Here is a 24,233-nt window from a genome sequence, read left to right as displayed (position 1 = left end):
AATTGAATTGCTATCTGAAAAGAGTGAATGTACAAGGTTACGGGGATAAGGCAGGGGAGTGGGACTAGGTAGAATGCTCTATTCAGAGAGCCAGTGTAGACTTGGTGAGCTAAATGGCCTCCTTCTGCACTGTAAAAATTCTGTGAACAAAGACACAGTAATGTACAATGAAACCAAGTTACTGTAAACTTTATCATTACCAGCTTGAAAAAATGTGATCTTAGTCCTATTTTAAACTATATTATAATCAGAACAAAGGCTTAAACTTTGATATGATGAACGCTTGATGAGAACCAATTGTCAGGTATAACAAACCTGCTCTAATGATATTTGACTGTATTTTATTATTGCTAACGTTAAATCATCTTTTCATTTCCGGTTATCCAAATCCCTAGCCGTGTTTTTAATGTGAAATGGCTGGAGGTGGTGGGGAGATCTGAATTGGAAATCAATGCTTCCTACATGGAGGGAGGGAAGGAAACCTGGGAGGGCGAAATGTCATTGCTAACAATACAGGCATGAGTGAAGTTATGGGCTGAATTATACTTGGAAGCGATGGCCTCGCCCAATATCTGAAAAGTTGGGGGAGAGCCTGCCATGACCAGATTTTATGGTTACCAGGCAGTTAATTGTCTGAGGTCATGGCTTCTGCCCCCATTAGAGAGAATATCCCACCTCCAAGAACTGCAGGCCAATCAAATGACCATCATCTCTCCAATCCCTGTAGCACAGGAACAGTGGCTATTGTAGCGTCACTGGAGGTCAAAGTAAATGGGGCAGCCTTGCTAGGGCCGGTCAGGCAGGCCCGAGTGGGCCGTGCTGGAGGAGACCCTTAAGTGGCCATTAATTGGCCACTGAAGGGCCTCAGTTGGCGCAAGGGCAGGCAGGCAGGCTGCCCGCCACTTACCCTGCTGCTGGTAAAATACCAGAGGAGGTGGGAAGGTGACATGCATGGTGCCCCTGCCATTCCATCCTGTGGAAGAAGTTTGTAAAATGGTCTGAAAACAATTCTCTTAAATTGAACGAAAACAAGACAAAAAACTAGTTATAAGCTTTGGGGAAAATCCAGTTAATGATATTATCCCTGTGAGGATTCATGGAGTGGAAATTGAAATAGTTACTAACTACAGCATCTAGATATCAAAATAGATGATAAGTTGAATTGGAGGGATTGGTGTACAGATGTGGTGGCCAAGGAGCATACATGATTATACTATCTCAGAAAATTAAAATCCTTTCAAGTAGATCCCACAAACATGAAACTCTTCTATACGGCTGATGTTGAGAGTGCTATCCTTTTTGGATGTCTCTCCTGGTACTGTGGTCTAAGGAAAGCTGACTGTTTAAGGGTACAAGGATTACTGAACCAGGCATGTAGGGTATTTAAAAAGTAGATCTTTCTTACAAAATCTGCTCTCAGAATATTGACAAAAATAGTGTCATGAACATTGCGAATCACCCTGTTTCAGTATTACTGCTGGTTGCATTCAGGGAAAAGGCTAAAATCTCTCAGATGCAGGAAAATAGTTTGTGCCCTTCTCTATAAGAACTTTTAACAGACATTTGATGTATGGATAAAGATATGCACTCATGGTGGGACTGACTAACTAATCATTTTAATGCATTGGAATCATTTTTCATAAATATTTTCATTAAAGTTAGACCTTCGAGGCTGGGTAATTTCCTTTCTTTTTACTGTTATTATTCAGTTATATGTAATTTTTAAATTAATGAGCAATATACCCGAAATTAATTTCCAAATGGACAATAAAGTGGAATTGAATTGAATTGATGACAACTGCCTGGCAGCCTGCATCCTGGGTGAGGGGTGGTGGGGAGTGTGAAAAGCCAGCCTATGTGTCTTGTGGTGTGGGGTAAGAGTAGGAAGAAAATGTAATGAGGTTATCTTATGCTATGTAGATATTTTTCCAATACTGACCAGTGCCACAAGCTGTTGCAAAAGAATACAGTGCTAGATCGTATTGTCAGAAAAAACAAATACTAAACAAAAACATTATACTGTCTTTAATTGAGACCTTGGTTATTCTTCTAGAATATTAGAATAAAAAGTATAGAAAATGGTTCAGAGGAGGGCTTCTAGATTTATACCTAGTTTAGGCTTCTTACTCGATAAAAGTATAGAACTCAAGGAGATTTGATTATCATTTAAAATAATGAAAGGATAGATTATTTAAGTTTGACAGATCATGCAGGCCCATGAGACACAAGTATGAGTTACATAACAATTAACTAGGTTAGATGTCAGGAGGCATTTCTTTACACAGAGCCATGGGATTGTGACTTCTCTGTAAAAATTCTTCATGCTTGCTGTGGGCACAACGGCTGGCTCAGCTGCACATGCTGAAAGGAAGGAGAGTAGGCAATAGCAGCAGGGTATTCAATTGTTGGGGGAATAGACAAACCTTTCTGCAGGTGTGGACATGACTCCAGAATGGTATGTTGCCCCCCGCCCCCCCCCACCACCCCCCACCCCCCAACACACTGGTGCCAGGATCAAGGATGTCATTGAGAAGCTGCAGGATATTCTTATGGGGGAGGGTGAATGGCCAAAGTCGTGTTCCACACTGATATCAATGACATAAGTGGAAATAGGGATGAGGTTCTGAAAGCAAATTTTGGAGAGCTAGCAAAGAGATTAAAAAGCAGGACTTCAGAGACAGTAATCTCAGGATTACTCCTGAGACTAGTGCCACATGCTAGTGTATTGCGTACAGGAATAAGATGATACAGTAAATGCATGCGTGGCTGGAGAGATGGTGCAGGAGGGAAGGCTTTAGATTTCTGAGACACCGGAACCAGATCTGGGGCAGGTGGGATCTGTACATGGTGGACGGGTTACATCTTAGCAGGTCAGGGACTCCCTCACTGGGCGATTTGCTAGTGCTGTTGGAGAGGGATTAAACAAGCTTGGCAAAGGCATGGGAAGCAGAGAGGGAATTCAACAACAAAGCTGGTAATGGTAGGAAGAAAAGTAGTAAGCAAAATTGGAAGGCAGCAGAAACAAAGGCCAGCATTAAATAGGGTGAAAATATAGAAAAAGGCAAAATTAAAGGCACTTTTTCTGAAAGCATGCAACATTCGCAACAAGGTAGATGAATTTATGGAACAAACAGAAGTAAACAGCTGTGATCTAATTGCCATTATGAAGACATGGTTAGAGGGTGACCAAGGCTGGGAACTGAATGTTCAAGGATATTTGACATTTAGGAAGGACAAGCGAAAAAGAAAAGGTGGGGTAGCGCTGTTAATAAAGGATAAGATCCATACATTAGTGAGGGTGGATCTTGGATCAGAAGATCAAGACATAGAATCTGTTGGGTGGAGCGAAGAAATAGAAAGGTGCAGCAGACATTGGTGGGGTTTATTTATAGGCCACTAAACATTAGTGGTAATGTAGGGCACGGTATAAATGAGGAAATTAAAGGTGCACATAACAAGCGTAATACAGTAATCATGGGGGACATGATTACATATAGATTGAGTAAACAAATTAGCACTAATACTGTGGCGGACAAATTCCTGGAATGTATGCTGATTTTCTAGAATAGTTTGAGGAAGCAACTTAGGAACAGGCTATTTCAGAGCTAGTATTGTGCAATGAGAAAGGGCTAATTAATAATCTCGTTGTAATGGAGCCATTAGGGAAGAGTGACCATAATGATAGAATTTTACACGAAGTTTGAAGTGATGCGGTTCATTCCGAAACTAGGGTTTTACATCTAAACAAAGGAAACTATGAAGGTATGGGGGGGGGCAAATCATCTTGCTAGATTAGGAAACTACATTAAAAGTTATGACAGTAAACAGGCAATGGCTAGCATTTAAAGATGCATTGTTTACAACAAATATACATTCCATTGAGGCACAAAAACCCAACAGGAAAAGTGATCCAACCATGGCTAACAAATTAAATATTGTTCAAAGGAAGAGTCTTATAAAATTGCCAAAAGAATAGTAAGCCTAAGGTATGGGAGCTTTTTAGAATTCAGCAAAGGAGGACCAAGAAATTGATAAAGAAAGGGAAACTAGAATTTGAAAGTAAACTAGAAAGAAACAACTTTGTATTTTTTCACATTATATTCTATTTGCCATATTCTTGTCCACTCACTTAGCAACTGCACTAAGACACCTTTACACCTGTACTCAAATCCTCTTGCAATAAAGGCTAACATCCCATTTGCCTTCCTAATTGTTTGCTGCACCTACACGTTCACTTTCAGTGACTCATGAACAAGAACATCCGGATCCCTTTGGACATCAACACATCCCAATTTTCCCAAAACAGACTGTTAAAGTTTCAATAAGCATGTAAAAAGGAAAAGATTAGCAAAGACAAATTTGGGCCCATAACAGGCAGAGATAGGATAATTTATGATGGGGGATAAGGAAATGGAAGAGAAACTAAAAAAATACTTTGTGTCTGTCTTCATGATGGAAGATACAAAAACCTCCCAGAAATACTAGGAAACCAAGGGATTAGTGGGAATGAGGAACTGAAAGAAATTAGTATTAGTTAAAAAGTAGTATTGGAGAATTTTTTTATTCACTCATGGGATGTAGGTATCACTGGCTGGGCCAGCATTTATCACCCATTCCTACTTGCCCTTGAGAAGGCGGTGGTGAGCTGCCTTCTTGAACTGCTAATGGGACTGAAAGTTGATAAATCCCTTGGACCGGATGATCTACATCCCAGGGTGTTGAAAGAGGTGTCTGTAGAAATAGTGGATGCATTGGTGGTCATCTTCCAAAATTCTACAGATTCTGGAATGGTTCCTGCAGATTGGAAGGTGGCAAATGTAACCCCACTGTTTAGGAAAGGAGGGAGAGAGAAAATAGGGAATTACAGACCTGTTAGCCTGACATCAATAGTAGGGAAAATGCTAGAATTTATTATAAAGGATGTGATATCTGAACACTTAGAAAATAATGATTTGATTGGGCAGAGTTAACATGGATTTATGAAAATTAAATCATGTTTGACAAACCTACTGGAGATTTTTGAGGACGTAACTAGCAGAATAGAAAAAGAGAAACCTATGGATGTGGTGTATTTGGATTTTCAGAAGGCTTTCAATAAGGTCCCATGAAGACATTAGTAAACAAAACTGGGGTGCATGGGATTGGGGGTAATATACTGACATGGGCTGAAGATTGGTTAAAGGACAGAAAACAGAGGAGTAAACTGGTCATTCTTAGGTTGGCAAGCTGTGACTAGTTGGATACTGCAAGGATCAGCATCTTGGACCCCAGCTATTCACAATCTATATTAATGATATGGATGTGGGGACCAAGTATAATATTTCCAAGTTTCCTGATGACACAAACCTAGGTGGGAATGTGAGCTTTGAGGAAAATGCAAAGAGGCTTCAAGGGGATTTAGATAGGCTAAGTGAGTGGGCAAGAAAATGGCAAATAGAAAATAATATGAAAACATATGAAGTTATCCACTTTGATAGGAAATATGGAAATGCAGGGTATTTCTTAAATGGTGAAAGATGGGGAAGTGTTGATGTCCAAAGAGACCTGAATGTCCTTGTTCATGAGTCACTGAAAGTAAACATGCAGGTGCAGCAAACAATTAGGAAAACAAATAGTATATTAGCCTTTATTGCAAGAGGATTTGAGTACAGGAATAAAGGTGTCTTGCTGCAGTTGTATAGAGCCTTGGCGAGACTGCGCCTAGATATTACATACAGCTTTGGTCTCCTAACCTAAGGAAGGATATACTCTCCATGGAAAGGGTGCAATGAAGGTTCACCAGATTGATTCCTGGGATGGCGGGGTTGTCCTATGATGAGAGATTGAGGAGTCTGGATCTGTATTCTCTAGCGTTTAGAAGAATGAGAGGTGATCTCATTAAAACATATAAAATTCTTACAGAGCTTGACAAGGTAGATGCAGGAAGGATGTTTCCCTTGGCTCTAGAACCAAGGGACAGTCTCAGAATAAGGGTAGGCCATTTAGAACTGAGATAAGCAGGAATTTCTTCACTCAGAGGCTGGTGAATCTTTGGAATTCTCTACCCCAGAGGGTAGAGTGTATTCAAGACAAATCAATATTTTTCTAGGCAGTAAAGACATCAAGGGATATGGGAACAATGTGGAAAATGGCATTGAGTAGAAGATCAGCCATGATTTGGTCAGGAATTTCTTTTTTAACAATTAGAAATGTCATTTTTTTTCTATATTTCTCCTTACCAATTTTCTCTGCCATTCCTCTTCTGAAGATGGTGACCTGCTGTTGGGGTATGGTTCCAAAGGCGTCAGTTTCCTTCTAGTACCTCATCTAAGTGGTCATTATTCCTGTTTGATCCCTTACAACAAATGTTAGCAGGCAATTTAATGACTGGGGTGGGTGAGCCTGATCATTTCCTTACTCAAATTCCATGTGTGTTAACATTCCAGCAACCAAGAGCAATTTATTTGAAGAATTTCCCAACATTAACCCAGAATCCTACAGGGAATTAAAGCTCCTTCTACCCAACTGAGCACAGACCAGAGATAAGAATTGAGATCTAACTTTTCTGCAAGGTAACTCATTGCATAAGTTCACTGAGACATTAGAAAACGGCATAAATACTTGATGAAAACTTGTCAAACAAATGACAATCGCAATTGCTTAACACAATTATTTGCTTTTCACCTTTGCATTCATCTCTATTATTTTCTCATTCCCTTAAGAAAATTCCTTTCTGTGTGTTAAAATGTAAAACTGGGGAGAAAATGTACTTACTTTACATCATCAACTGGAATTACTAAAATTAAACATCAGCTTAATGTCAAGGCATTAAAATGATTATAAACAAGTATTTCACATGTTTATTGATGCTTTGCTATTCAATGTTCTTCAAAAATCATCAGAAGTGAGTAGTCATGATATACAATACACAATTCTATTGTTCACAGGGTCAGGCAATGAACAGCTACCAAAGGATCAAATATTACACCTTTCAGAAGCATGGGTCAGCATATGCATTGTATTCGGTTTCTAGGACTTCCATTTGAGAATGCTGATCCGCTGCACATTCCACAGACAGCAAATAATTCACTACATGGTCAGTCTCTGCTCTGCCAACATGTTGAAGTACAGAACAGATACCTCCTCACAAAATCCAAAGCTATTATCTTGGGTAGGATCTGCTATCAAGCAGCTTCTCACAGGAAGGTTTGCAATGGCACTAATAGATATCTGGGGAACAGATATCCATTACATTCTCTAGGTTCAAGTAGGCAAGTGTGCAATATCAGATGACTTAGTGGGGTCTGGGTTAAAATAACTGTTAAATCAAAAAAAAATACCCAGGATTATTACAACTTACCTTAATGATCATATGTACGCAGAGAAAGAAATGATAATAATAATAATAAAAACCTTGCACTCCTTCATGATAAAATGTGCTATTGTCAAAAATAGGAAGAATGTTCAGCTGATACATTAACTTGCAACTAATTACTTCAGGTCATCCATAGACGATGCAGATTGAGTGAAGTACAGATTCTTCAGTGCAGTTATTAGGAATAATGTATGTGAGATGCTTTTGTGCAACTTTGATTCATCTGTAGTGATTTTTACCATGGCCGTGATTTTCCATGCCCGCTGGCATCGGGCGCATTTGGTGGCATGTGCGGACAATATGGCGCAATCGGTTTCATAACGGCGTGAAACCAGTTTGTGATCGTCCGCTCAGCCCGCCAATGGCGGGCCATGTTTCCCATCATCGGACGTTGGGAACCTCATTGTAATACATGTTCATATCATTATCAGGCCAGCCCGCCGGAATCGTGACCCCCCCCCCCCCGCTTAATCATCCGCCCACATCGGCGGGAAAGCACGCCAACGTGTTTCACAACAGCACATAAGCGACGTGCAGCTGGCGGGTTGCACTTCGCTCGGGACTTCAAGGTTTGTTTGCCTACCGTGCTTCAGTCAGCACTCGCAGTCATCAGCACCAGGCTTCACAGACAGCACCACATCACTTTTAAGGGGTCCCCATCTACCAGATCAGCCATATGTGGCTTTTCAATGGCTGCAGGGGTAGGCCTTGCTTGGCGAAGGGGGAGAAGTGGCTGCAGGGCAAGGGCTATACTGGGGAAGGAAGGTGACCCAGGATGTGTATGGGGGCACACATTGATCTGTGTAAGTGGCCTTAGGATGGTGAGGGCTGAGGAGGCAGTCTCCAGAGGAGTTGAGGACATGTGAGGGTATGTGTGTAAGAATGGGTGGTGATGTCCCTTGAGCTGACAGTGAGTGAGATGCCAGTGCATGTGTGGTGGGCTTGAGTGTGTGAGTTTAGAGTGATGAGATGTTTGCCATACCCTGGCTGCACAAATGACATGATTCATCGTCTACTGGTATTGGATGGCCAACCTCTTCTGTGCAGCATTGGCACTGATCACCACTGCCATTGCCTACTAAGCCCAAGTGGTAATGTTGCTGCCCCTCCTGCAGCCAGAGAGAAGGTAGAGGATATCACACCGGACCTCGATGGTGTCCAAACGGTGCTCAACAGCTGCAGTCTTCTTGCCTTTCAGAGCCATGTCTTCTTTGCAGCAGTCGTGGGCTAATGGCATTGAGCGTGGCTGTACTTTAAATGTGGCACCTGGCATGATGAAGCGCAAGGTGGTAGCATGAAAGGCAAATTGGAGCTGGCGTGTATCCCGGGAATGCATCGTTAATGCAGTGGGTTTAGGACGATACGGCGTGAAAAGCTGTTATTGCGGCTGATGGGTAAAACATCGTTTTTCCCGCCCACTACCACACAGTGCAAACCTGGGATGATTCTGCCCCAAGTGTACAAAGTATACATCAACAAAGAACACTTCTGCTCACTGCTATTTAAAAGGATCTGTAGAAGTCTTAAATTTAATTAATCTGCTATTAAGACTTTTTTTAAATGTCAGCTTGTCAGAAATGACTGAAGGGGGAATGTAAATGTTGAAGCATGAGACCCCATCAAAACATTATGATTTTTAATACTTATTTTCATGCAAGTTGGCATATTGGAGCCTATTGTAACCCTAAGTGGAAATCTCAACATAATTCTTTACATTAATTAAAATGCAGCACCCTGCCAACCTCACTCACCATTTTTTTTCCTTCAAGTGCAGTGACAAGAATTTGCAAATAAACATATTTAATACACACACAAGGGAACAAGCATCTTATCTTAAAATTGAAGGTGCAATCAGTTTTCAAGAAAATAAATCTTCACATAAAACAAGTGGGTATGAAACGCTAACAAACAGTTTGAAACAATGATGGCTGGCGTATATGGGACATGTCTGTAACAATGTCTGCAGGTTTCATTTATTGACCTGGTCTTCTTATTTTATCACTTGCATTCCCCTGCAAATTATTTTCTCAAAATTGTTTGAATTGGTCATATCTAACACCAAAGCAATCTTAGGATTTGATCAATTAACAGCTAAATCTTTTCTAATTTATTAACAACCACTTACACAGTTTTGCTATTCCATAGAGTTCTTCCAAAAAACAAAACAATGGAAATGAAGAAAACAGAGTCTGTGGAAAATAGCTGTATTTACAGTACACAGGATGCAAAATACCCAAACATTACTCTACCACTATAGTCATGATCTATGTTCATATGCTTGTTAAGAGGTTTTGAAGGAGATTTTTCCGAGGTCAGCGCTGAGTCATTTCCATTGCTCAGCCTACATTTTTTTCAATTAGTTGATCTTACCAACTATTGCATTTTTCATTCACTTGAAGTTCTAATTAAAAAACACTAATTACTGTAAACATTTTATAGGTTCATCAAGGATCTCATAGATGGGGTTCTGTGATGTCAACTTCTACATACTGAAACATGGGAACGTGCTTGCCAATTTTCTCCCTCTACCTCCCTTCTGAAGTTGATTCCATGCTAGTTTAAGGTGTCAAAGATATTGTTGGTGTTTAGTACCCAGTGCGAGCAGCTACCATACTCTTGTGTGACTTGACGGTCAATATTGGCAGCCAAGTAACTGAGGAGCAAGAGAAACAGAGTTAACGGCCTAGATATTCTTCCTCGAGGCGGATAGCAGAAGTCGGGAAAATTCCCGGTTCGGCTAGCCTGCCTTGGGAGAATGTGTGCACAAAGAAGGGATTTTCATTCCTGGGGTGGGGGGGTGCGCGCAGGTGTGGGCTTCAGTGAGCCAGCCGACCTAAGAGTAACAGGGGCTGCCAGGTGCCGAGGCGGGCTGTTTAAAATGTTCTATACACTGTATAGAACCAATGAACGCAACTGTGACAATACTAGATGTTAAAGCTTTAAAAAAATTAATTAATAACTTTGCACTTTCCTCAAAATCTCTTTTTCTATTCTTTTTACAGGGCGTGGGCCAGGCAAGGCCAGCATTTTTATTGCCCATCCCTAATTTCCCTTGAGAAGCTGGTGGTGAGCCACCTTCTTGAACCGCTGCAGTCCACTTGGTGTAGGTAGGGAGCTCCAGGATTTTCACCCAGTGACAGAGAAAGAACAGGGAATTTCCAGGTGGTGGTGTTCCCTTACATCTGCTGCCCTTGTCTTTCTAGGTGGTAGAGGTCGCAGTTTGGAAGGTGCTGTCTAAGGAGCCTTGCTGAGTTGCTGAAGTGCATCTTGTAGATGGTACATACTGCTGCTATTGTGTGTCAGTGCTGGAGGAAGCAGATATTTAAGGTGGTGGATGGGGTGCCAATCAAGCGGGCTGCTTTGTCCTGGATGGTGTTGAGCTTCTTAAATGTTGTTAGAGCTGCACTCATCCAAGCAAGTGGGGAGTATTCCATCACACTCCTGATTTGTGCCTTGTAGATGGTGGACAGGTTTTGGGGAGTCAGGAGGGGAGTTACTCATTGCAAAATTCCTAGCCTCTGACCTGCTCTTGTAGCACAGTACTTATATGGCTAGTCCAGTTCAGTTTCTGGTCAACGGTAACCCCCATGATGTTGATAGTGGGGGATTCAGCAATGGTAATGCAATTGAATGTTAAGGGGTGGTGGTTAGAATCTCTCTTGTTGGAGATGGTCATTGCCTGGTTTTTGTGTGGCGTGACTGTTAGTTGCCACTTATCAGCCCAGTTCTGGATATTGTCTTGCTGCACTTGGACATGGACTGCTTCAGTATCTGAGGAGTTGCGAATGGGGCTGAACATTGTGCAATCATCAGTGAACATCCCTACTTCTAACCCTATGATGGAAGAGGATCCTGGCAGAACCCAAACTAAGCATCAGTGAGCAGGTTACTGCTAAGCAAGTGCTGCTTGATAGCCCTATTGATGACCCCTTCCATCACTTTACTGATGATCGAGAGTAGACCAATGGGGTGGTAATTGGCTAGGTTGAATTTGTCCTGCTTTTTGTATACAGGACATATGTGGGCAATTTTTCACATTGCCGGCTAGATGTCAGTGTTGTAGCTATACTAGAACAGCTTGGCTAGGGACGTGGCATGTTCCAGAGCACTATTACCTGATCATATTGTCAGGGCCCATAGCCTTTGCAGTATCCAGTGTCTTCAGCAGTTTCTTGATACAATGGACTTCAGCGGTTCAAGAAGGCAACTCACCACCACCTTCTTAAGGGCAACTAGGGATGGGCAATAAATGCTGGCCCACGTCCCATGAATGAATTAAAAAAATAAATAACTAAACGTGGAGTGAATTGAGTTGGCTGAAGACTGGCATCTGTGAAGCTGGAGACCTCGGGAGGGGGCCAAGATGGATCATCCGCTCAGCACTTCTGGCTGAAGATTGTTACAAATGCTCCATACTTATTTTCTATATCAAAGAGCCAGAGATGTCAATCAAGCAATGTTTTCCCTGTGGTGTTTCAGTACTCTAATGGATGTCTGGGCTCTCAGCCAAGAATGCATAATGAGGCTTGACATGGGGGTTGTGAGGAGGACCCTTTGAACTTACCTTTCAACCGGTTATCCCATGCAGACTATGGTTCACCTCTCTATTCTTGGAAAAGTGGGCACGACTCCGTGAAAATTGTGGATGACAAGGACATGCCTTTTCCAGCACAGGGGCTGGCCAGCTCGGGGATGCAGGGTGCGGGCTCATGGCCTGAACCAGCCTGCACCCGTAAAAGTCACTGCTGAAAATCAGAAACCCTGGAATGGGATCAGGAATCTCGGGAAAATCCAACCCAACGTTTGTTAGGTCGTGACCTAATGAAAGGTCAATACCTGAAATGGTCACTCTATTTATCTCTCCACAGATGCTGCCAGACTGCTAAGTATTTCCAGCAATTTATGTGCTTAATTCAGATGAGGGGATTACTGCAGCGAAATCTGGGGCAGAATTTTATGTCCTGTGGGTGGGTGCGCCTAACCCAATCAGGCGTAAAATCGTGTGAGATGATGTAGGGTGAACGTCCCAATGTCATTGCGCACTCGCACGATATTTCACTCGGCGGGTACATGCAAAATTCGGAAGTGCGCCATCGACAATTAAGCACGCGATTAAGCCCAATAATGGCACAATTGGCTCCAATTTTTCACGGGGCATGTTCAACCTTTCAGTTGGCGGACGGGTGAATCGGCCAGGGGGCCTTTACATTTTTCATCAAACCTCATCCAAGGGTGGGATGAAATCTCCGTTATGAAAGAAAATAAAATTAAATATCTGTGGACAGCACTTTTATGAGGTATATTTTCAGGTACTCGATTATGATACATTAACATTTTTTTGCATCTTTTTAAGCCTTTATTTCATCATCGTCTGTCTTCAGGCCACTTTCTCACAGCGCTCACCTGCACCCACGGTGACGTCATCACCCGCCCTGTTCCCACCCCCACCCCGGCAGCACTGAGCTTTTCAGCACACATTTCATGGTGGCTAGCCGTTAATTGGCCAGCCAGCATGAAATTGCGGTCGGGGGCCAATCATGGTCGGGGGTCCTGCTCCCGGGCCTGCCAATCGCACGCCATAACCGCCAAAGGTAAAATTCAGGCCTTGGTGACATCTTCACAAGATGTTTAAACATGCTGACTTCGAGCATTGGTTGCAATTCAGGAGCAGGAAATGCAGCTTATTTTTCTGTTCTTTAATTTAGGAACTCTGTAGCCAATTGTATTGCACTTACTCGGCTGACTTGGTTGAGATTAGGTGACTGTGTACATACCAAAAGTTGTACTGGGGAATTTCTTGGTCAGTGTTTCTCAGCAAATCTTGCTCATAGATAATTATAATTTGGGCTTTGAGTAGATGTTTAGCTCTGCACTGCTAATATATTCCCGAGACCCTCCTCTGTGATATTTAGCACCAAAGCATTAAGAGATAACATCAATTTATACACATGCACACGCACAAACAGGGTAGAGCCTCCTAATCCACTTGCAAACAATTCTAAATTTGACTGCTCAAGCTGAAATAAAGCCTACTAGGCATTATCCAGTTTCCAAGTCTCCACCGTTTCTCCCAATTCCAACCTGTTGCCTTGGTTACAAATGCACTATAACACATAATTGGAGACTAACTGAAGTGTAGTATGCTTCAAGAGCAGTATTGTTTGTAATTAAAAAACAATCCATGCTGTACAGTTCTCTTTACTGTTGCAATTTTGACCAGGTCATGTTACACAAATGATATCATTCCTGACTATTTGGGAATTAGTTTTGATTATATTAATAATTTGCCATTGGCAGTTCTGACCTTATTCATCACTTGATGCTTTTCATCCCCAGAAACTCAATTTTCAAACATAAAAATCAAACATTAAAAATCAAATCTAAATAGCACTGGACAGAGATCATGCACTATGGATAGAAAAAAAGAAATGGAGGGGAACACCCAGGTCACTCTCATTAATTACACCCAATACAGTAGCGGAAGGCTATTTGGCCCATCGTAGCTCATCTGTCCAGAAAAACAATGTGCTATCCCTGGATAATATCCAATTATTTTGGACTGATCCAACATCTCAGAACCCATTGAACCAGAGTTGAAGCAAGTCGTTATTGATCCCAAGGGACTGGCTAAGGGAAGAGATTTCTTAAATATCGAGATTTTGCCTCCAATACACTACTCAGTAATCTATTCCACATGTTGAACAGTGTGTGAAAACTTAATTTTCTGACATAAATTCTAAATTTCCTTTTCACTGGTTTGAACCTGTGTCCTCATGTCCTGCTGCCATGGTTTAATTTGATGTCCTAAATTTACCTTTCTTCTTGCACAACTCCCAGAAGGTAATCCAAATGTGACAATGGCAGAGACCTGGGAAGTGCCTGACCAGGATTTTGTGTGTTGGACAGTAGATGATTAGTTGCAATATTTACATTTTTTAAAAAATAAGTTAAGCTTTGCCATACACGAGACACAAAATCTTACTTTTTTGAAGCCATAAATATTGCGCTGGTTTTTACGCTCCTCTGCCAGCGGGTTTGAAGGCCGGAAACATGTAAAATCCAGCGGGTAGCCTTCCTGCTACCTATCTGTCCGTCCCAGATCTGTCTGAAATTTAACTGGGGCAGGGGATTGTGGGGGAAGTGGCCTACTCACCCATGGACATACTGAGGCCTTGAAGTGGCCACATTATAGCCGTTTAAGGACCTCATCCTTCTACCACCAGTGTTTTTCCCATTGCAAGGGGAGGCCCACACCATGCGGGAAACCCCCAGCAAGCTTTAGCGTGGGCTGGTGTCCGGCTTTGGGGGGGGGCGGGTGGTGGAACTTCCTTTGCGGACCCTCGGTCCTATCGGAAGAACCTCCCCGCCCAAGGTTCCAATGTTAAATATGTTTTTGGGCACCATGTCACCCACCTTTTGTGAGAGCATGAGTTGGAGGCACAGATGGACATCATGACATTTCATGGAAAAGAGGCAGTCCGGTGACAGGTGTTCGCCTCAGCATCACTTGAAACCTCAGTAGCTTTCCCCTTATGTTTGCAGGACAAAAGGGCCCAAGGAAAGGGTGACTGGTTGCGTTGAGGGGTTGGGAGGGGAGGGGCAGGTACCAAATGCTGTAATTTGCCTTTAAGTGGGTGCACATGCGCAGTTCTGCATTTTTAAGTTCTTTAGGCCCAGTGTACCTGTGCATGAAGGAACAGTGCAAAAACTTGGGTCATGTGACTGGGAGCGGCGCACCATTGAAAATAGTGCCATAAACTGCATATATCATCAGACAGGATGATGTCATATATCACATGACACAATTGTTGCAATATGTACTATGTTATGATCCTAGACCAGACCTCCAAGGTTTGGTAAGATTGGTTAGGGACCAATAACACTTTGTTTAAAGTAGACAAAGTTTGAGATTCAAGACACTTGTTCAGAGAATAAAGCCACAAGATTGCACGGATTTTGAACAAACAAAAATAAACTTTACTATACAAGGTCAGAAAGATAAAATAATTTACAATTGCTATCTTATACTTTAACATTCAGGGTTAATATAAAGGCACACATGAATTAACAGACAAACTATGGTCAAACACCCACATTGAATTCCAAATGCGACCAAGACAGAATCCATGGATTTCTCAACAATCCACCCAGTCGTCAGTAAACACTGTGAGTCAACAAATCTCGTTGAAAAAATCTCTCTCTCACAAGGGATTCCAATCTGCACCTTCGAAGATCTCGCCTTGGAATTCTCTCCAAAAGTCGCTCCAACTTGGACAGCCTCAACAATGGCCCACCTCACAGGCTTTCAATCTTGTCTCCTGCAACTCTGTTCTCCTGGATTCCTGAGTCTGCACTCAAGCACCAATTCAGAAGCACAACTTCAGCTATTCTGCTGTGCTGAACAGAACACTACTGCTCCAAAGGGATACCTTCACACCAATGGCCCGCAGCACAGAGTCACCAAACTTCTGCTGCATCCTCGGATCTTCAGGGCCTTTCTCGACCCCTCTTCAATTGCTAGGGCTTCTTCTGAGCTCTCTTCACTTAAAATTTGCTTATTGCAGCCCTTCTCCTATTTGGAGCCTCTTTCTCATCTCCTCTCTTTTTAACATAACCCTGCCTGGGACTCTTGTCTTTGATGGTGCTCTGCTCCCAGTCACATGACCCAAGTTTTGCACCATTCCTTTATGCACAGGTTCACTGGGGCCAAAGAATTAAAAATACAGAACTGCGTATTTGCAAACCACTCCTGGTCTGTGCATCTGTGGAAACTCCGACGGCTACTGGGACTTGGAGCTCCTGACCCCTTCTCATGGTAAGTGGGCTTTCATAACACTAGTAAGCTCTCCAGCAACAGGTGTATAAGCTACTGTAATCTTGAAAGAACTCACAATGTAATAAAAGTGAATGCGAATGCTGGAGTTATGAAATAAAAACTGAGTTAAAGTTTCGAGTCCAATATAACGCTTCTTCAGAACTCAAGAGAACATTTGGATTTTGAATATTGGACTCAAAATGTGAACTGTGTTTCTCTCTCCACAGATGCTGCCAAACCTGCTGAGTTAGCCTCGCAGGTCTGCAACTTTTTAAAACAAAAGAAGTCGCCTAGGTTGATCCATTAGACTGACTCAATCTCCTGGAAGCAAAAAGGCCTCTCATGGTGAGTCAGGGAAGCCACTTATAAGTCACTGGGTGGTTTACTGAAGGCATGGGAGACCTGTACGAGTTGAATTCTTGAAACAGCATTAAATACTGTTGCATTGCATACAAATCATATTCAAGTGGACCATTAATTATTTCAATGAGGTTCTAGCCACTAGCAGGCGAGTTTCCTGTGTTGGTAGCTTCCTGCCGTGCACACTTTTCCCACTGCCAGAATTCTGATATGAGGCCTTCTGCATGATTCTCCCCTCCTTTGCCAGCTCCAGCGGACTGCACTAAATTCAGCCCATTAGGTTTAAGGTTTGTATTCATAAGTCCATGCTTTTCATAAGGAATGCCAGCAAATAAATTATAGCCTGCACCTTTTATTAAGAAAATCTGCACTGACTTGGACCATGGAGAGTGGCCAAAACAGGCCTTGAAACTGCAGTTGATTAATCAATTAGAGAATCTCTTGTTTCCTTTGGAGACTTGTCACAATGTCAAAGTAGCATGATTAAGAGATTTGAAATGAGGAGGAGCCCAATTCATGTTTATAGGAATCATCAATGGACCGCACAATTTAACTGGAAAAAAAGAATGAATAGATGCATGGAAGGGATTTTTAAAAATTCTTTCACGGGATGTGATAGTTGTTGGTTTGGCCAGCATTTATTGCCCATCCCCAGCTGCTGTTGAAGGGGTGGTGGTGAACCGCCTTTTTGAATTGCTGCAGTCCATGTGGTGTAAGTGCACCCACAGTGCTCTTAGGAAAGGATTATAAAATACAGAGGAGTGGAAGAAACAGGACAGGCAACAAAGGAGTTGGAATTTATCAAGGCAGCAAAGCTGCTATTGTAGTGACATTCAGTGGATAAGAAACAGAGCCTAGAACCCTGGGTTGAGCGGCTGCACATTCCTGATTAATTGAACCATATAACAGACTTTTAAAAATATATACATATTTCGTCCTTTCCTTCCTGTGTTCTCTTCAATAATGTTTTCTAAACTTTAAAAGTAATTACCTATAAATAAATCAGTTCTGCATGAGCTCTACTCATACATATCAAAAACAATGTTCAATTTACATCAACAAACGAATTGCATGTTTTTTTTTAATATGATAGACTCTGACAGCAGTGTGGTGTGAGAAAGGTATGGCAAGGCATCTCACTTCCTTAGGGAAAGAAATGGGAGTATTCTCCAGAACAACATGGAGAAAGACTTTCAGATACATTCGAAAGTGACAAGGAGAAAGATTTTAATGGGAAAATGTGACTAGGAATAATATTGACAAGATCAGTAATTCATTGACGCTTTAAATTTTAAAATGTAAAGTCCAAGCTAGGAAACTATTTTTAGTTTTCCTCCCACCAACACCTTTTGGAGGCAAAGACTTTGCTATTAATCTCAGAACAGACTATGGAGCTGCAAGAATATAGTGTCATTATATAGTCACGTTATAAAGACTTATTGGTCTGCCTGAATGATGAATACGACTGGGAGAAAGAAAAGGAAAATATATTTAACCTACCAGAGATGGATCAAAAAAGCAAGCCTTAGTACTGGGTCAATAATAAGAGCTGCATTCTCTCCCATCAATGTGCAGCATTTTAAAAGAGAAGAGAAAATACCCAGAGCAGATGGCAAATTTTGACTTCTCTGATTCACATAATTCGCCCACATGAGAGCTATTTCTTGCAGCTTTGTGCATGTGCAAACTGGAAATTGGGGTATTGGGTGGAGACCAGGGGCAGGATCTTCCGGTCGGCGAGCGGGTGTGGGGCTGGGTGGAACTCCTGACGTCACCCCGCGTCATTTCCATTTTCAGGTCGGCGGGGGCACAGCCGAGTCAGCTGCGCACTCACCGACTTGTCAACTTCCTATTGCAGCCATTAAAAAACTAATTAAGATAATTAATGGACCTGCCCATTCAACCTTAAGGTTGGCGGGCAGGCCAGGAGTCCTGGCGGGCTTCGGAAAAAGCATGAAACCTCATCCACGGGTGGGATGAGGTTTCATGAGGGTATTTAAATTTTTATCAAATCTTTCAATAAAAGTTATGGATATTTCCCAACTCATATTACAGTGTCACATGGGGGAACATGTCAGGGAAATTTTTTATAATTTCTATTAAAAATGTTAATTCTGAGCCGATCTCCCTGAGGCAGTGCTTAGCCTGCGTGCATGCGCGAAACAGCGCACTCCCAGCGGACACCACGCTGGGTGGGCCTTAATTGGCCCGCCCACGTAAAATGGCGGCATGCCCCCAGTTGGGGGGCACTGATCGGAGGTGAGCCCGCCTGCGTCCGTTCCCGTACTTCCCCCTGATGGAGGGAAAATTTGTCCCCAGGTAAATTACCACAAAATTGGCTTGTTACTGATATCAATGTAAAGCCAATCTAGGTAGCAAATGTTCAAGAAGGGAGATAGGTATTGTGTAAATGCAATTCAAAATTTTGCAATTTAATGGAAATGTGAACTGCAATTCTGTTGTGTTAATATAGAATTATCTATATTTAGGCATTCATATTTTTCACATATCCTAAAATGTTGGTCCCATTCAGTCTGAATAATTGACAACAGTGAACTTTGTTTTTCCAAAAACCAAACGCATTCTTGAACAAAATGTAAAAGAAATATTTATTGTATTTTGTTTTTCTCATCAATCTTCTACCTTCCCTTGCCCCATGGGAGGTGTTAACTCATTGCTTGGGTCTAATGCCACATTCATCAGGCAACAATCTGTACTTTGCTTAAGTGACTATTATTGTGTGAACCTTGATGATGAGTGCAGTGAGGGGCTTTCAACCATATTGTTATCACAGCTGTGCCTGATCCCACACTCACCAGTTATCCATATGTGCAGGGGTTATTGATAGCATATATATATATATATATATATATATATATACTCTCTCTGATTTTCCCTCACTGTGCCTCACTGCTGGACCAGGTTGGAAGCAATTATGCAATCCTGCACAAGCACGATGGGCTGAATGGCCTCCTTCTGTGCAATATGATTCTAATCTACAGAGCTGATGTCCCAACAGACTCCATCACAATGCTGCATCTAAACTATGAAGATATTAATATTCCTCACAATCGTCTCACAATAACTAACAGGTCCTTGTAATAACAGCTTGCAATTTACATTAACTGCATCAAGCCTGAAAACATAAATACCAGTAACTGTCTTTCTTTTTGCACAAAGTCAAGAGATAAACCTACTCTGTAGTTGGTAAAGGTTCTTCCAAGAAGTACGGGTCCTGTAGAGCTTGCTCAGAAGTGATCCTTTTTGTTGGATCCATGGTCAGGAGTTTTTGCAGCTGAAACAAGAATCAGGTAAGCATTAGTAATGAGGTCTGTGCAACACCAGAAGTAGGACTTCACATTCTTGTGCAGAAAAGGGTGAAATTTAAAACAATTATGTTCAAGGTTCAAAATAATGGTTTTGTATTAATTAGTCAGATATAGATTTTCAGTTGCAAAATTGGGTTAAACTGTTTCTAAAGAGTAGGTTAGGGACCCAACTTAAACACTTACAGTATATGAACACAAACCTTTGTTACACTGTGCCAATTTAGTTCTTGTACAGAGCACCATATCCAAGAGAACTATAAAAGTTCAAGAAGGCCACCACCAGCTTCTCTGGACAGCAAAGGATGGGGAATAAATGCATCCTTGTAAGCATTGTTCATAAAAATGTGACAAGTCTTGTGGTTTCTAAACAGTGATTCCCTGCACTCTAAAGGGTCAATGAGAAACACCATTGGGGTCCACAAGGTAAAGCAGATTTCTGTCCCTCTGCTGTCATATTTCTTTGTTTGTTGATCTGCTAAATTGTTATTCTATAGCTGCATATTAATAAGAAGAAACATTTTCTGCAAATGATAGCCGTTTTATCTTTGGAAGATAAGACTGCCATTTGAAAGTTAGGACAGGGTCCTTGAATACAAGTCAATATTTTAATGTTTGGTATCATTCGTGATTCCTCAGATACTCAAGGAGTCCGTGTCCATATGCAGCAAGAACTGGACAACATTCAGACTTGGGCTGATAAGTGGTAAGGAACATTCTCCCACACAAGTGCCAGGCAATGATCATCTCCAATAAGAGAGAATCTAACAATTCCCTATTGATATTCAATGGCATTACCATCGCAAAGTTCCCCCACCATCAATATCCTGGGGGTTACCATTGATCAGAAACGTAACTGAACCAGCCATATGTGGCTACAAGAACAAGTGGGAAGAGGGTGGGAACTTTTCAGCAAGTAACTCACTTTCTGATTCCCCAAAGTCTGTCCACCATCTACAACACACAAGTAGGAATACTTTCCACTTGCCTGAATGAATGCAGTTCCAACAACACTCAAGAAGCTCGACACCATCCAGGACAAAACAGCCTGCTTGATTGGCATCCCATCCACCACCTTAAACATTCACTCCCTCCATCACCGATGCACAATGGCAGCAGTATGTACCATCAGCGGCAACTCATCAAGGCTCCTTTGACAGCACCTTTCAAACTCACGCCCTATATTACTTAGAAGGACAAGGGCAGCAGATGGATGGGAACAGCTGCACCTGCAAGTTCCCCTCCACGTCACACACCATCCTAACTTGGAACTATATCACCATTCCTTCACTATCACTAGGTCAAAATCCCGGAACTCCCTTCCTAACAATACTGTGGGTGTGCCTACAACACATGGACTGCAGAAGTTCAAGAAGACAGCTCACTACCACCTTCTCAATGGTAATTAGGGATGGGTAATAAAAATTCTAGCATGGCCCGCGATGCCCACATCCCATGAAAGAATAAAAATTGGCTGGCTGTCCTTGGGTGTGCGGCAACATTTGCATTTGTTCCCTACTCAAAAGAAAAGTTTGAAAAATGCTGTTTAGGCCATTTCAAAGTGGAAAAATTCAATGGTATGAAATGAAGAAAAGATGATCAACCACTAAAATCATCTTCTTAATAAAAAGCGGCCAGCAAGCTACAAATGTAGAAATCAAACAACAATAACATATATTTATATCGTGCCTTTACCATATTGCAGCATCCTGAGGCACTTCATAGGACTATTACAAAACAAAGTATGAAAATATTGAAGTAAACAATGTATACCAAGTTACATGAGGAGATATTAGATCAGGTAACCAATAGCTTGGCCAAGGAACTAGGTTTGAAGGAGTATCTTAAAGGAAGAAAGCGAGGTGGGCAGGTGGAGAGTTGTAGGGAAGGAATTCCTGAGCTTAGGGCTTGGCAACTGAAGGAACAGCCACCAATGGTAGAGCAATTAGAATTGGGAATGACAAGAGGCCAGAATTAGAGGAGCAGAGATATCTCAGGGGGTTTGTGGGGTTGAAGGAGATTACAAAGATTGGGAGGGACAAGGCCATGGAAGAAGTTGAAAACAAGGGTGAGAATTTTAAAATCAAGACATTGTTTGACCAGCAGCCATTCTAGCGAGAACAGGGGTGATAGGGGAGCAGGACTGCTGTGAATTAAGAGTGGGCAGCAGACCTCAAGTTTACGGAGGACAAAATGTGGGAGATCAACCAGGAGTGCGTTGGATTAGTTGAGGTAACAAAAGCATGGATGAGGCCTTCAGTAGCAGATGATCTAAGACAGTCGAGTCAAACAAAAACAGAGAATACACAAAAGGTTCATCGGTCTTTGTAATGGCAGGTTAGTGTTTGAATATACCCTTTATTAGACTTGAAAACTAAAAGATAAACAAGAATCCTTGCAAGGTTGGAATGGAAAATCTGGATTTTCTCATCTTTTCAAATGTATATTTATATTTCTAGCATTTTTCTTTTATTGTTAATAGTACTTCATTGTTTAGACTTAATTCAGTATTCGTGAAACTACATTTAGATTTGGTTGATGGAGCAACAAATATAAATATATTTGTGTTTAAATGATTCTGAAGCTTATACTCTACTTGAAATTCCAACACTGAATTGGATTTGCACCAGCAGCTAACCTGATGGGTTTGTGGAAAATCTGGATAGCAGCTCAAATTTCAAAGAGGAGCCCACTTACGCCACACGCTAAGGCAAATATTATTCCCACACTTCAGACAGATAGAAAAGTACATTTCAAAGATCGGTCAGCCTTCAGGAATTGTAATCAGGAGACAGGAGTAATGGAGGGGAAGGGAAAGGTGGTGGTAGGCAGCAGGATGATCCAACTACTAGGTAAAAATGAAGAGAGAAGAAACTCAACATTGAGGCACAAACACAGTCCATATATAAAAGCGATGATGGAAAACAGCACTCAATGCTCCTGTCTGATGGTTGGCAAAGTAGGCATGTTGCTGTGTGAGATTGATAAGGGGTAGTTGCCCTGTTTGGCAATCCAGGGCACCTTGCCCAGAAGAAAGCTGCACACCTTGCCTGTCTAAAAGTGACACCAGGCTCCGTACAGTCCTTAGTTGCTATCTGATAATGATCTGCACTTTTGGGAATTTTGACAGCAAAGAAAACTCTATGGGCAGAATTTTGCCCTTGATGGGTGGGCCCGGAGGGGGTGGTCGGGAAGCCGCCCGTGATCAGGACCACACTGCGATTTCACGCTGGCGGGCCAATTAAGGTCCGCCCAGCGTGAAACGCGAGCGGTAGTGCTGAGCGCTGCATGTGCAGGGGGGGAGGGGGGGGCGAGTTGGCCGAGTGCGAGTGAGGGCTGCATAATCTCCCTGAGGCACAGAGCTGACTCAGGGAGATGAAGACATATGAAAAAAAAATAGAATAAAATAAAACAGTAATGAAACATATCCCCTGAGCAGGGACATGTTATTAATGAAAAATTAAAGTTTTTATTTTTATTTGCTCTTGGAAATCCTGCCCATGGATCAGGTTTCCAAAAAAAATGCAAAGGCCGCTTGGCCTTTTCACCTGCCTGCCAACCGTTAGGTTGGATGGGCAGCAAAAATTTTAATTTAATTGATTATTTAATGGTCTTTACAGGCCTTATAATTGTCGGCAGGTGCACTGCCGGCTTCAGCGCCCACCTGCCGACCAAACTATTGCATGACTGCGCCTTGATATCGGTACACTCAGCTGACATCAACGTGCGTCATTTCACGCTGGAGCGAGTCGGGCACATGCCTGCCCACCGAGTGAAAATTTCTGCCCTATGTTCTGTTGAGGTAATGCCTCTACCTCTGTTCCAGAGTGATGAATACATTGCCCCTTTAAAACAAGACCCATGTAATTTGCTTGATGCATCTATGGCCTATTTCACAAAAGGCTTTGAACAGTCCAATGGAATGAAGCTTAAAGGAAATAGTGACTCTCATAGCTTGCAGTACATATTGCCAATTGGTTGGTCTCCAATGAAAATGCAAATAAAACAAAATAATAAGTTTCAAAAAATTCCAACCAAAATCAAAATTAATACTTACCTTTTAAGAGATTTAATTCCACAGCCAGACTCCCAATTTACTGTGGTGCCAGTTACAAATGGGCCAATGCACTGCCAATGAGTTATCTGCAAGCTCTAGTTTGGGACTCATTTAAATAAAATATGTATGTACAAGAATGGCTGTGTTTGTCACCAGTACAGTTTTGATAATTGTAGCATTTTTCTTCACTGAAAAACTATAGTACCTCACCTGCATGTCATATTTTGTGACTCATGGTCACTTCCATTGGAGTGGAGCCTTGATATGTCAAGGCTTACTGCTTTAGTGAGCTACAGCTAGAACTATCTATAATAGTTGTGT

The 24,233-nt window shown here is 42.0% G+C and overlaps 1 protein-coding gene across 2 annotated transcripts in view; it reads right to left on the bottom strand.

The window, feature by feature from the left end:
* Window positions 1-24,233, bottom strand: part of cdk19 (cyclin-dependent kinase 19) — a 269,271-nt gene that overhangs the window by 72,819 nt on the left and 172,219 nt on the right. For both annotated transcript variants that reach the window (XM_041187628.1, XM_041187629.1), the window contains one exon: window positions 19,727-19,824. In XM_041187628.1, coding sequence (XP_041043562.1) covers window positions 19,727-19,824 — 98 coding nt within the window. The remainder of the gene's footprint in view (window positions 1-19,726; window positions 19,825-24,233) is intronic.

The sequence above is a fragment of the Carcharodon carcharias genome, chromosome 5, assembly GCF_017639515.1.
Source record: "Carcharodon carcharias isolate sCarCar2 chromosome 5, sCarCar2.pri, whole genome shotgun sequence".
NCBI lineage: Eukaryota > Metazoa > Chordata > Chondrichthyes > Lamniformes > Lamnidae > Carcharodon > Carcharodon carcharias.
This window is presented reverse-complemented; position numbering and strand designations above follow the sequence as displayed.